This window comes from Drosophila melanogaster, chromosome 2L, assembly GCF_000001215.4.
Source record: "Drosophila melanogaster chromosome 2L".
NCBI lineage: Eukaryota > Metazoa > Arthropoda > Insecta > Diptera > Drosophilidae > Drosophila > Drosophila melanogaster.
Window position 1 is genome coordinate 15628570 of NT_033779.5, and position 13557 is coordinate 15642126.

The window sequence follows — 13557 nt, forward strand, 5'->3', positions numbered from 1 at the left end:
TGCTGTATTTTATATAACGAGGTATCTTATCGCTAATCAATCACAAGTAGTTCTTAATAATTTTGCGATAATTAGCACTACATTAGCCGTTAATTCGATTTAATTCAGTCAAAAATGATTCGTGTCTGGTTTCAGTTGTTCCTGCTGGGCACTCTGTGCTCTGGCATATTCCCAGCCCCCTTTAATACCCATTATGATGAAACAGATCCAGAGCTGACTGCAGGATACTTCCAGGGTGATATGGATGTGGACTACGCCCGGAATGGACAGCTATCCGAGACACGACGCTGGCCAAACGCCACAGTTCCGTATAGGATATCTGAGGAGTTTGGTAAGATACGCATTGGATGGTTAATTTCCAAAACTAATTTTATTTACAATTTTACTTTTCAGATGCTCCTCATGTGGAATATATAAAGCTTGGCATGCAATTCATCGAGTATTCGTCTTGTATTCGATTTGTGCCTGCTGATGAGGATGAGGAAAACTATCTTTTTGTGCTTCCGTCCACTTCAGGATGCAGCTCCAAAGTGGGCTATCAGCCAGGTGAAAGAACTGTCAAACTAAAGCCTGGCTCATTGGATACAGGTTGCTTTAAGCTGGGCACCATCCAACACGAACTGCTCCACACTTTGGGATTCCACCATCAGCAGTGCTCCCCGAATCGAGATGAGTTCGTAAAGATCGTGGAGGAGAACATTTCCGAGGGTCACGAGAAGAACTTTGTCAAGTACGAAGAAGACGAGGTGGGGGATTTCGATCAGCCGTATGACTATGGAAGCATTCTACACTACAGTTCCTTGGCATTTTCTATAAATGGGGAAGCGACAATTGTGGCTCTGAATCCAGAGGGTCAGGAGCAAATGGGACAGCGCTTGATGATGAGTGACACCGATGTCAAACGACTTAATACCATGTACAAGTGTCCGATTCAATTGTAAAAATAGCAATAAACTTGAAGGTCAAAAAGGCCTATAAATTTTAAAAACTTTTTGACTTTTTTTCAGTTTTATACAATAAAATTCTCAGTCATTGACTTATGCTCCGGCTTTTTTTATCATTTGGCCTGACTACGGAAATTATAGGCACTAAAATAAGAGATTATTTAACACTCGATTCTGCAAGCGTGTTAACTGATTAATTTCATCGCTTAGATTAAACAAATAAGTATATATAAACATCAAGAAAAGTATCCAAAAAGTTGATGATAAGGAAATGGCAAGCAACTAATTTAACCCAAATTTTATAGCTCTGCATTTTCCAAACAAATGAAAGTCCGAAACTTGGCGCTCTTTCATCGAAACACGAACATAGCCGCATCAGCTGATTAGATAATAAAAAAAAACGCTTATCTTATCTGCAGTGGAAGTGTAGAGCACAAGCCGAGCACATTCATAATCGGATGAAATTCGTTCTTTAATATTTTGACGGAACCCAGTAAATGTAAGGTAACTCACCATTGGAAAGCAGCTCAACTGTTAGTCATGAAGTAAGTGGAGAGACGAGTTTTGAACACTCAGTCAGTCCAGAACTACCAAGCATTCCCAAACCAACCATCTCGAAAATGGCGATGAAGTGTAATTGAGAAGGTTCCTTCCAGTCGTTACGAATAGTATTCAGCTTATGGCTCTGCAATGTGTCACAAAACCCAAAATGTGGTTGGGCCTTAAGCAGATACTTCTCTATGTAGGCCTGTTGCTCTGCGTTCTTCTGCAGGTCTGCAGAAGCAAGACCCAGTCGCAGATGTTTTGCCCCACTGTTTGCCACTGTGATCTACACGCCCAGCGCAATCGCGCAGTATGCAGGTGAGTTGTCATCGGATTTGGGGAATTATTTCGGTTGAGTTATATTATATATATTTCTTTGTGCAGCGCAAAGCGCTTGATAAGCGCCAATATAGAAATACCTACAACGGTTGAGCTGTTGGACCTGAGCTACAATGATATAACCACCATTGACGATGACTCCTTCAAAGTAAGTCATCAAATGGAAAAGATTAGTGACACCAATGTTTTTGTTTTCCATGATTTCCTAGACACATATACTGCTTAACCAAAAATAATTATTTTTACTCTATTGTGTTTCCTGCAGACCACAATCCACCTGCTTAATCTTACGTTGGCCCACAACGCGATACACACACTTTATGGGGATGCCTTTGTGGAGTTGACCAGACTACGCTACTTGGATCTATCGTACAATCGCCTGGAGCAGATCGATGAACATATCCTGGAATCCAACAACCAACTGATCCACCTTAATTTGGAAGGCAACAAGTTGTCCACATTGGGAAAAGGACCTATATTAAGAAGTCCATCGCTACGCTCTCTCAATCTGCGCAACTCGCAGGTAAATCAACTTGGAACCCAGCTTCTGAGTGCCTTGCCTCAATTGCGCCAACTGGATTTGGCACAGAATCTACTGTTAACCCTGAGTCCTGGAGATTTTCATGCACCCCGCAATCTGGCGTCACTGAATGTTGAGGAAAATCCCTTCAACTGCGATCGGGCGTTAGCCAAAGTGGCCACTGGATTGCGACAGCGCGGAGTGGCTATTTTCATGAGCAACTGCATGGAAGAAGAGGTTCAGGATCACCAGGACGATGCGGAAGCTGTGAATTTTCCTAATAAAAACGAGAAGTTCGAAAGCATGGAGTACTTGGAGCCCAGCACCCGAGGACCCCAATCCGTGCTGTCCGTCTGGCGGGATCTGGACTCCAGTGAGGAGCAGAACAGCTCGCAGGACGACGAGCAGATGTCATCGCTAAGCGATGTGTGTGAGGGAAGTCGGGAGAAACTGTGCCTAAGATACCGCATTTGCTTGGAGCGTGTGAGTCATGAACTCCTGGCTGGCGGAAACTCCCAATTGGAAGATGAAATCATACGCACGCACACCTACGATGAGGATGATTTGAAGCTGGCCTTTGTGGTGGGCGGTGCCACGGGCGTTTGCATGGTCATCTTCATCATTACCTTTGCCCTGTGCCTCAAGAGTTGCTGTGAGATGCGCAAAAAGAAAAGTAACCCGGAAGTGGCCACTGGGGTTTCAGGTAGGTCTGCCCAATTATGTGATTGACCAATATTTGACAGAGTTTTCCCTTGTTTGTTTCCCCCAGCTCCTCTGAACCCTTCGCAGGATAGCCTACCCACTATACACACCTGGTCACCACAGCGTACGCGCAACCCCAGGCGCTCTAATCCCCAGCGTCCCCGTAGTACTCAATCGCATGCCGTGGTTCGACAACCCTACGGACCGCAGGACAACTTCGTGTCCCGGCTCTTTGGTCGTCCGGCCCGCAGTCAGTACTACCGGACCATCAATCAGAATACGGCCACCCTCATAAGGCGCCTTAGTCGGAGTAACCTCTTCACCAGTCGCGACCGGGAACCGAGTTCCCCCGCCGAACCGCCAACTTCTACGGCCAGATTCTACACGGATGTGATTGAAAGTGGGGCGATACGACCGGAGACACCGCCTCCAAACTACGGCGATGTGGTGGTCATCGAGAATTGTGATAACAAGTGAAGGGAGTATCTTTTTAATATAGCCAAACATTCGTATAAGCTAAAAGTAATCTAAGTTATCGCTCTTCTCGACCTCAATTATTTACTATTCAAATCTATATGAGATAATTACAAATTTAAAGTCTAATCATTTATATTGGCAAAATATAAAATGTCATATTTCAAATCAACATCAACTATCGCAGTCGTCATAGCTGTTTACTAAATATTTATTAAGAAAGTCTACTTCATGCACTTTTTATTGGCAACATAAAATTATGTTTGTATTCAAAATATTTTCTTAGCCTACTACTATTTTAAGTACAACATGTAATGCACTTAGCCCCCAAACGATATTTTAGAGAGCCCACAACATGGCGGCCAAAATGCCCTTGAAAACTTCAATGTTTCCTCATTCTCATTTTACACACAAAAATATCAATTGGGGAATTCCAGCATTTTTGCTTCTCGTTTTGGATAAGCATTACTTTTACAAGACTTGGACTTGCAGCTGCAACAAATCGCAATAAAAACTTTTGACAAAACTATCAAAGTTGGCAACGTTGGGGGGAATGTGGGGATGGGGCATGGCCAACTGTGAAATTGCCACAGGAAAATCCCCGAAAAATTCAAGTAGCAAAAGTTTACACACTCAAATAAATGCTGAAACGCGAAAGAAGATGGGTCCTTTTAGGCCCCCCGTCCCCCAATCCTTCCCTGCAGATAAATCGAAAACACCACAAAGGAAAATAAAACCGCACAAAAAATGCCATAAGAATAAAACTCAAAAAAAGAACGACAAACCCAACAATTTGCACTGCAAAGCGGCAAAAGTGTCTCCAAAGAAACAACCACACAACCCCGACCAGATACGGAAAAAGAATAAATATATATAGGGAAAGAAAGAAGGTCCAAGTTATGTTGCAATGGGTAAAAAAAAAATCATGTGGCAAAAACGGCATGTGGCAGTGCACTGAACTACGAGGTATCTTCATACAATTTAATAAAAAAAAATATTTACAAACATAATTTATCAAATTGAACATTTACCTATATGAATTGGTTGAAAAAGAAATAACTAAAGAATTTTGATTATTGCTTAAATATCTTTGAAATGGTTATTATGAATAGACGTGTTATGAATCCGTCAATATTCAAATTAGAAAAACTTGTAAATATTATTTTGCATTAAAAAAAACCTTTTTACAGCATTTTCCTGGACTAAACGGCATTCGAAATCATTGTGCGTTTTCCTTTAATTCATTCTCCATTTGCCAGATCACTTGTGAAGCAAATTTGCTGCGCGGCATCTTTGTGGGTTCTGTTGTTAAGTGTTTGTCTAGCTATCTATCTATCTATCCAAACGTATCTGTGTTTTGTGGTGCCAACTTTCATTGCACTGAGCCCGGCGCTGCAGCACACTGTGGTGCACAAAAGTTAACGTATCCTGGGACCAAAGTTGCGTTGTCAACAACCAAAACGCAGGAAAAAAGCGGATTTGGGAAAAGAGCTGTGAGGAAATGAGGAGCCCAAATCGAGGAAGCTTGGCGAAAAAATGCTCGCACCAGGAGGGCTGAGGAAGCAGAGTTGCAGAGCGTGAAAAAATATCTAAATCCAACATTAATGAAAAACTTTTTGCATAATCCACGATGAAGCTGGCGGTGGCAAAAGCAGCAAACCAAAATCAAACCCCCATTTCCCCCAAAGGAAATGCAGCCAAGCGGAGTAGGAACTCCCCATCGAGTGAATAAAATGCAATATAAGAGGGCCAGGATAACAAAGCAACAGATTCCGCCGGGAGGTGGTGGTTGAATGGGATTTTTGAGGCATTGAAGGACATGGCAAGCGGCTTAAAAGGTGCTGAAGGTTACCCCGAAAGAAAGTAGTAAGTGATGAGATGGCTCAGACTTTAGGATTCTGGAGGCGAAAGTTGCACTAAATCTAAGCCATGGTTCGAAAACCTATGGAGCTCGATATGAAAGGGAATTGGCGTAAGAAAAACTGATTGGAAAATGGTTGAGAGTAGATCAAAGGGGTGAGGTGTCCTTTGAAAACAAACCTTTACGACCGGTCGGGTCATTTGCCTTGGCGATTCATTTCAAAGCATTACCTACATTAAGGTTATTTGATTGGTTAGATTTATTTTCGGTCACATAGCTTTATAACTTGAGATAAGATTGATATGTTTTAATATGTGTATTATAAATAATTCGCCTTTCAATTGGCACCACACCATTTTTTAAGAAAACCAATTATATCTCCAGTTTCACCGACCAACCAAAATTCAGTACAAATCAAGTTTCCGCTTTCCAATTGCACTGCCATTAGTCTGTACATCTCTATTTCATAAGTTTCAGTTACTTGTGATTTGTTTATGGAGTGTTAAGCGCTACATGGCTATTTGCCAGCACTTTTACCGCTGCAGAGTAAATAAATTAAATTCGTATTTGCTGGCATTCGGTGCGGCGCATTTCGCCCCTGGGTTCGGTGTAAAACTTTCAGGAGGTGCCGGACATGGTCGCCGTGTCCCCTGTAACTTTCTATCTATCCTCTGCCGACTGCTTGCCGTGTGTTGCAATAACAAACTCATGCTAATTGCTTTGCTAACAACTCGCAGGAACAGCAACAGCAGGAACTTGGACTTGCACTGACAATAAGAGGGCAGAAAGCGCAGCTACGACAATAAATATCAGCAGGAACTGGCAAGGAGCTGGCTAAAAGTCCTGGCTACCTTTAATTACGGTTTCGCAGGACACCGGACCACAGTTTAGCACACTCACACAAGCTGCTAACTAGTTGCACATGGCCCAGATACACTCATGACACGATTGACCTCTTGGCTTTGGGATGTTGCAGGTGCGACATACTCAACGCTTCAAGCTACTGAACTCAGCACTGCGAGAAAATAACTTACGAAGGATACATAATTATTTTAATATGCGTTTTAGGAAAGTGTTTTAATGATGTATATTTTATTTTTTATATATTGGAGTAACCTATTCTGTGTGTGAAAAAAAGTTTTTAAAGTTGAAACTTATCTTATAGAACAAATTGATTTTCATAATCAATAAATATGACTACTATTTAAATAATTCGAGCTAATTGTAGATAAGCTTTCTTTCCGTGTTTCTTCTCCTCTGCTTTATAGAATTTGCACACGAACTTGCGATAATTGCTGGGAAATGAAATAAAAATGCAATTAAACCCAGCGATGTTGCAGAGCAGAGGAGCTGGACCTCGTTGAAATGAGCATTCAATTAAGCGGCATCCAAGGAGCTGCGAGAGCGTGTCCTGGAATGGGTGTGTCCCGCTTTCGGTGTCCGTCCTTTGGCCTGCCCGTCTGTCAGGGGCATGCACATTTGACGGCGACATCGTCGAGGGCGTTTACTAAATGATTTTTATCTTTATCAAATTAGAAAACGACAACGGCAAGCGAGCCCAGCCGATCCCGCAACCAATCCCAGTCTGAATCCCTATTCCGATCCCTTCGTCACCACTCGGTTTCCCTTATCCAGTCAGCCGTGTCTTGGCTGTGTCATAGCAATTAAAACTCTGCCATGCCATTGTGTAGATTACATCGCCGGCGAGTCGGGGCGTTCTTGGTCAATGGACAGATGTTAAATGCTTTGAAGTTTATTTCTAGATATGCACGACTGCCCTCTGAGAATCTATGTGAAAGTATATGAACGAAAATGTATAAAAGTGGGCGGAAAACACATCTGTAGCCTGCCACTATTACCAGATTATGTAAGTGCTAAGTGTAGAAGAATGTAAATAATGAATGGGTAAATAACATTTTCATTTTTCAGCTTATAAATATATATATATATTTTTTTCATTATAATTTGTTTTGTTTTTTTCTATATAATATAAACAGGACTTAAAAGTTCTTCCTCTTGACAATATGCAGTCCAGCTAACTTCGTACATAACGTCTGTATTTGTTCGACTCAAAAAATGAATTCATTTAACAAACAATTGCTACAATTCGTGTCGTTCATACAATTTGAAAATTTATCCCCGGCGACAGTTAATTTTTAATTTACACACAAGGGCACAAAGCCCAGTTCATTGCCTCATTCGTTTTCTTGATGCCGTTTGGCGACTGTTTTCAATTTACATGAACAGGGCACAAAAGGATACACGAGCAGAGGAAACAGGGATGAAGGACTTTCGGCCGTTGGCGGCATTTTGCACAGGTGACAGGTAAGGGTGATTGGATGGGGAAAGGGCGGAAAACCCCTCAAATGTGCCCTGGGGACTTTTGTGTTTTTTCGCTGTTGCTCCAACTTTTCGCCACTCTGCTAAACTTCCACTAAACATTTGCCTTCAATTTTGTGCTTCTATTTTTTTCCCCACCATCAACTTGTTTGGCAGTTGGCTGTCGTTTCTGTTGCTTTTTCTGTGGCTGTCTCTCCCATAGTCGATGTACTAAACATTTTTTAATGGCTTGTTTTGTGGCCCAAAGTTGTTGACTGGTTGACTAGCCGGCAACCTTTTAATGAGTTTGTTTCCTTCCAGAGAGCTGAAGGAAGCTGCTTTTATTATTATTCATGGCTTCATCAATATTTTGCAGCTCTACGTTTTCTTTTAAAGCAAAAGTTAAAAATGCACGTAGAGAAATCGTTAATTATGGAAGGATTTTTAATTGCAATTACGAAAAAATGTATTCCACAAACGCTACCTAAATGCAGTTCGATATATAAAAATATAACAAAGTCTTTTTTTGAACTGTAAATTCAAACTCCAGGAAGCTTAGCCTTTTTCGCATTAACCTCTAAGTGCAACACGGCTCATTAGCTGCCATTTTACATCATTCCACAATTTTGTTTGCTCAATTTCATAAGCAATTGTGCACTGCATTGCGCTGCGCCTAAATGTATGCAGCACACACAAGAGATGCTAATGTATGCCAAACACACACGCGGAACCCACACCCTCGCATATTTCTGATTTTCAAAATGGACGCAAACGAAGTTGCCGCTCACAAAAGCACGCTGCACAAAAGCACGCAAAGTTGCCTCTGTGCTCGGCTTTGCATTTTTCCTTTTACCTTCCTTGGGCTGGCGATATGTGGAGAAAGTTTTTCGCACTCTACAACTTTTCCCTCTCTGGACGCTCGAGAAGAACTGAATTATTTCTTGATTTCAAGCGTGGATTGTGAATAGTAAGTCAGTTAAACGATAGGGTTAAAATTAAATATGAAATTAATATATTCCACAAATACGTAATTACTTACCATTATTATTTCGAATCACTTTTGACAAAAACATAAGGGTAAAACTTTGTTGAAGCTATCATACTTTTATGATTTATGTCAAGGATGTTTGTTTGATGGTAATGGAAAACTGGAAAGCTGAAGGGTGTGTGAAGTTTGTAAAGTTTGATTGCCATGCATCATAAATACCCTGGAGCTGAAGGCGAACTCTTTGGGCCAGGTCAAGTAGACAAAGTGGTCAAGTGGGTGATTAGCCTTTAATTTGAGGCCCTTTGTTAATTAAGATCCGGTGATCCCGCCGGGTCATCAGGAATGGATTGCTGGACGTTGTTGGCCACTAAAAGCACTTGGTCCCCGCTCAGGGACAAAAGTAATTATACGTCCAGGGGTTTGTCCGATGTCCATTCAATTTTCGCCCTCATATCAGGGCGGGGGCGTGGCAGTTGTGTGCTAATTTCCGGTGCTCATATTTGGCAGACAGTCACGCCCACTTACACAGCGACAGCAGCAACAAATTGCACCACATCCTGCGACGATGTCGATGACGTTGGTCAATGTTAATGATGACCATGACGACAGCGTTGGCCAGACGCAAAGGGTGCAGAGAAATTCCATTGCAGTCTCCACGGCGCAAAAATACAAACAACCATAAACCAAGGAGAACAACAACCAACGGCTGACAGTCATGTCAAGCATAACACCCTAAATCTATTATCCCCTCAATATTTACCGACACAAATACTCTCGGGATTCCGAGGTTATTTCACGAATATTTAAAATCAAGTTCCCAACATGCAATACAGAGAGAAAAATTAAATAAATTTTGGTCTAGCTTATTAAACAAAAATATTTAAATTATTCGCATTTCAAAATAAGTGCATTATAAAGGCTTAAAATATATCCACAAATTGTTCTTGTTCTCAGAGTTTAAATCAAGAATTGAAAAGCCATTATGCATGATCAGCATTTTCTGACCGATGCTGAACATTAGGATAAATCCGCAAAATTGTTTCTAAGCAAACTCTAAAACTGTTCAGATGTTGTTCGATGGGCTCTGGAGTTACCAGTAACCCGAATGCCCAAGAGTCGTTGTAAAAACAGCCATCAAATGCTCATTCAATGCGCAGCATTGTCATCGTCCCTCGTCCTTTGTCCTGTTCGTGCGTTATTCTCCGCTGGCCGCTGCTGTCCAGTCAACCGACGAATGTCCTGTAACCCCTCATGCTCCACCTCATCCTCGGCTTTCTCCTCGCCCCGTAAGTGTTTGCAGCAATCAGTTATGACCCTTTTGTAACAGCAGCAGCAGCAGCAGCACGAGCAACAACCATGCACATTCACATTTCTGGCATCCTTGGCAACTTGCTTGCCCACTTCCTGTGGCGATTGTCAACAGAGAGCGTTGGTTATGTATTTTTGTTTTTTTTTTTTGTCGGTTTTATTCCCGGGAGCCATGACGTTGGCAGCCTCTATAAATCTGCACAAATTGGCAGCCCTGTGGCTGCATTAAAAAATATTTTATAAAAGAGCAAAAGTAAATAAATACAGCGTGAAAAACGAAGGCCAGACACATGTTGCCATTCAGTTCTTTATGCGGTGTTCTCCCTGGTCTTATTTTTTTTTTCAAGCATCTGTTTGTTTATTTATGCCTGCAACGTTTATAAATCGCTTTCCAAAAAACGCAACCGGAAGGAGGAGAGCACAAGGCGAAATCGGTGACTGGCCAAGCGACACATCCTTGCCATCTCTGGCATCCCTAGCATCCCCATACCGATTCCGTTCCATTCCCCAAAGGTGACTGCGAACAACGTGGCGTATGCGCGCTGTCCTCGATTGAGTTGTCACGGCTGGCTGGCTGCACTTTTCACCCTCCTCCCAAAAGCCGCCAACCCCGCCAACCATCTTGCTTCTGGCTTGTCTGGCTTCGTGCTGACCACACAACTTCATAAATCAGTCGACAAAACCGCATCGAGCGTTTTGATGACCTTATTACCTGTCAGCCAGGAGTCGCCATTGCAGAAGCAAAGCAATGTTAAATATTTAAACAATACACCGTGGTGTACACTCATAAGTCATAAATACTTCTTTAATATTTCATAATATAAATATTTTTTAAGTATTTGTATTTTAGTGTATGCGTGTACATGGATTAATTTAATTCTCTCTTTATAATTTTAGATATTTATTTCAGTTAGCAAAAGTCTTGAAAGTGGACTAATGCTCGAAGAAGGTTAACTAGCCCTTGAGGTCCACTGTACTTCGCAGGTGCACTCGGTGCTTGGCCGTTGATTTGGCTCGGGTCGAGTGGAACTTGGTTCCGAGCTCACCTCGTTGCGTTTGGCTCCTGATCGAATCACGCGCCTTCCGTATCGCAAATATTTGCCCACTGGCGATATTTCATTTGCCTCCCCAACTTCGAGGCGGACAACTCATAAATCTTTGAAGGGGCATGGGCTCGAGGACGAGGATGAGGACTGATGGGTCGATGGCAAACGAATGTAATCGGGGGAAAGTTGCCCGTTTTCATTGAGGGCTAGGTAACCACTGAAGGAGCAATCGTTAGACTGACAAACAGACATCAACATCACGTCGACCGCGAATGAAGGCGGGTGAAAGAGAATCGAAATCAATATTTTCATCAGAATGAAAAATGACCCGGTCAGAAGGGGCTGGGGAAATTGTTCAGCATCCATAAAACCACTTGAAGCTACCGTAAACCACTGAATGAAGTCCGTCTCCTCTAGAGGCTTTGAGGCTTAAGTTTATTGTATTCCAGTGATTAGCGAAAATAACTCGAGCAGCTACGTGAATTTGCAAACGTCGCATAATTGATTAAGCACGGAGAACGAGCGACTTAATCAACGGTGCGAGCAACGTGGCGTATACGCAATGCGAGCAGAAAATATCCTTGAAACGCTGGGCATGCCAATGAAGCTTGTGATGCTGTGATGAACAAAAGAGCTACATATAAAGGCAAATAGGAATTCAGAATAGGACCAAAAAACACAAAAGACACCAATCAGCAGGAAAAACAATGAGGGGCATAAAATTGGAAATGGAAGAGGGTGTAGTTCTAGTAAGGACTTTGAACAACTCAGATACATGATTTTGGTAAAAATGTAATTTCTTCGTTGTTATTTTATGATTTTTTTCATTGAAACAAAAGATAACTATTCAAGTTTACTATTTATCATCATTATACAGTAAACTTTTCGCATACTACCTTCCCGAGAATCTATTAGTATATCTAGGCTTTGTCCTTATTCCAAAGAAATCTATTAGTGTATCTAGGCTTAGTCATATTGACAGTATCCGTTTCTTTATCGTCTCGAGCACCCTCTTGTTGTTTTATCAAGCTTTCTTGCTGCTTTTGGCTGCCGGTGGTGTTGTTATTGTTCCCGTTTTGGGACACTCTCTGCTACGTGACACTGACATGGATTTTCAAGTTGTTTGTCGCTGTGTGCGAGTGTGTCTTTCGTTGCCTGCCCGAGGAGGTCCTTAGAGGCAGAGGCACTCGCACACACGTGCTCCCTTATGAGGTGCTGTCCTGCCTACCCGATCATTTGGCATGTTCGTGCCCCAAGACCCACTTGCACTTTGTCAATTCGCAAATCTTTTTGTACGCAATTCTTTTAGCCGAATTTAGCCGCTGTCTCCGTCATCCAAGGAAGCGCACACACACAGTAAGCTAAAAGTTTACAGAACTAAATTCAAAGGGGAAATCGGGTAGCTTCAGGCATTGGCGGTGGTTGTGGCTCAAGCATTTTCACAATTGTGCGAGTTAGCTTTGATGAATTCAATTATTTGAGCACAACATCCTGCCATCTCCAATCTGGTTACAGCTTTTGCCAAAATATTAGTTATCCTATTGTTTCTCACTCGTTAATTATTTAACAATTACCGTAAATATTTGTGAATTTGTTATCGGATTTTCATAATTATAATCGCCTGCCAATTTTGCAGATTTATCAATATATAAAATCCCTATCTAAATAAGCTTGTATTAGGTTATGATAGGTGAAATATCAAATAATTTTGCATAAATAAATAGTATACAAATGTGGTTTATATTTGTTGCTTATGATGCTCAATATTCAATGTAACCGAGTGTATGATTTTGTTTACCCAAAACTATAATAGCAAACTTTTTGAGGCTATTTTTTTGAACGCAGCTCTAACGCACTGCACGTATTTTGTCTTCGCTCTCGTTCAATGAGTTTGTCCCTGTCGTCGTGCTTAGAAGGAATTGAAATTCCCCCATGTACTCACGTCCCACGGCCGTTTCAATCTGTTAAGTGGATTTATTTCGACGAAATCGAAAGTTGATTTCTCCCATAGCCCCATGGCCGTGTGTATGTCATTGTGTCGCGCCCCAGAGTACCATTGTATGGATGTACCCTTTACCATGTTCTGGTTTCTAGGTTCTACGTGTTTGGGCGTAACATTAAAGGATTTATCAATTTACGCAATGGAACTTTCTTTCAGGGCAAGCCCGCTATTCTTTCGCCAGATTTGTGCCTTATTATATAGTTCCGCGTAAATTGATTAAATTGTTTCCGTGCCCCTGGTTGTTTATATATAAAGATGGCAGGGAAAAGTTTGTAAAACTCAATGGTCGGGGGCTAAAGGAGTTAAGTAAGTTTGATCCTTGATTGAAGTTACCCGATAGCCATTTAGGGTTTTCTGAAACCTCAAAGAGTTTTACTGTGGCTAAAATCAGAGCGGCTATAACCTAATTTATTGGTAATAAGTGAATTGACGCCAAAATCAGTTGGTCGCATACACAGAAAATTTAACAGTTTAACAGAAGTCACTATATAGAATATTAATTGCACTGTAT

General features: G+C 41.7%; 2 protein-coding genes across 4 annotated transcripts; both read left to right on the forward strand.

Moving 5' to 3' along the window:
• Positions 1–108: 108 nt before the first annotated feature.
• Positions 109–983, forward strand: CG7631 (uncharacterized protein). Its single transcript, NM_135916.3, has 2 exons — positions 109–331; positions 394–983. The coding sequence occupies exons 1-2, from the start codon at positions 115–117 to the stop codon at positions 939–941; spliced, it is 765 nt and encodes a 254-aa protein (NP_609760.1). The 5' UTR covers positions 109–114; the 3' UTR covers positions 942–983.
• A 449-nt stretch (positions 984–1432) lies between these two features.
• Positions 1433–6418, forward strand: CG18480 (uncharacterized protein). Of its 3 annotated transcripts, none has more exons than NM_001299031.1 (4): positions 1433–1805; positions 1872–1974; positions 2092–3049; positions 3116–4435. In NM_001299031.1, exons 1-4 carry the CDS (start codon positions 1624–1626, stop codon positions 3523–3525), a joined length of 1653 nt encoding a protein of 550 aa, NP_001285960.1. In that variant the 5' UTR covers positions 1433–1623; the 3' UTR covers positions 3526–4435. The 3 variants fall into 3 exon arrangements, with proteins under 3 accessions (NP_001285960.1, NP_001285961.1, NP_609761.1); NM_001299032.1 differs by having other exon boundaries at positions 1514–1805; positions 3116–6418; NM_135917.4 differs by having other exon boundaries at positions 1514–1805; positions 3116–4049.
• Positions 6419–13557: the final 7139 nt, after the last annotated feature.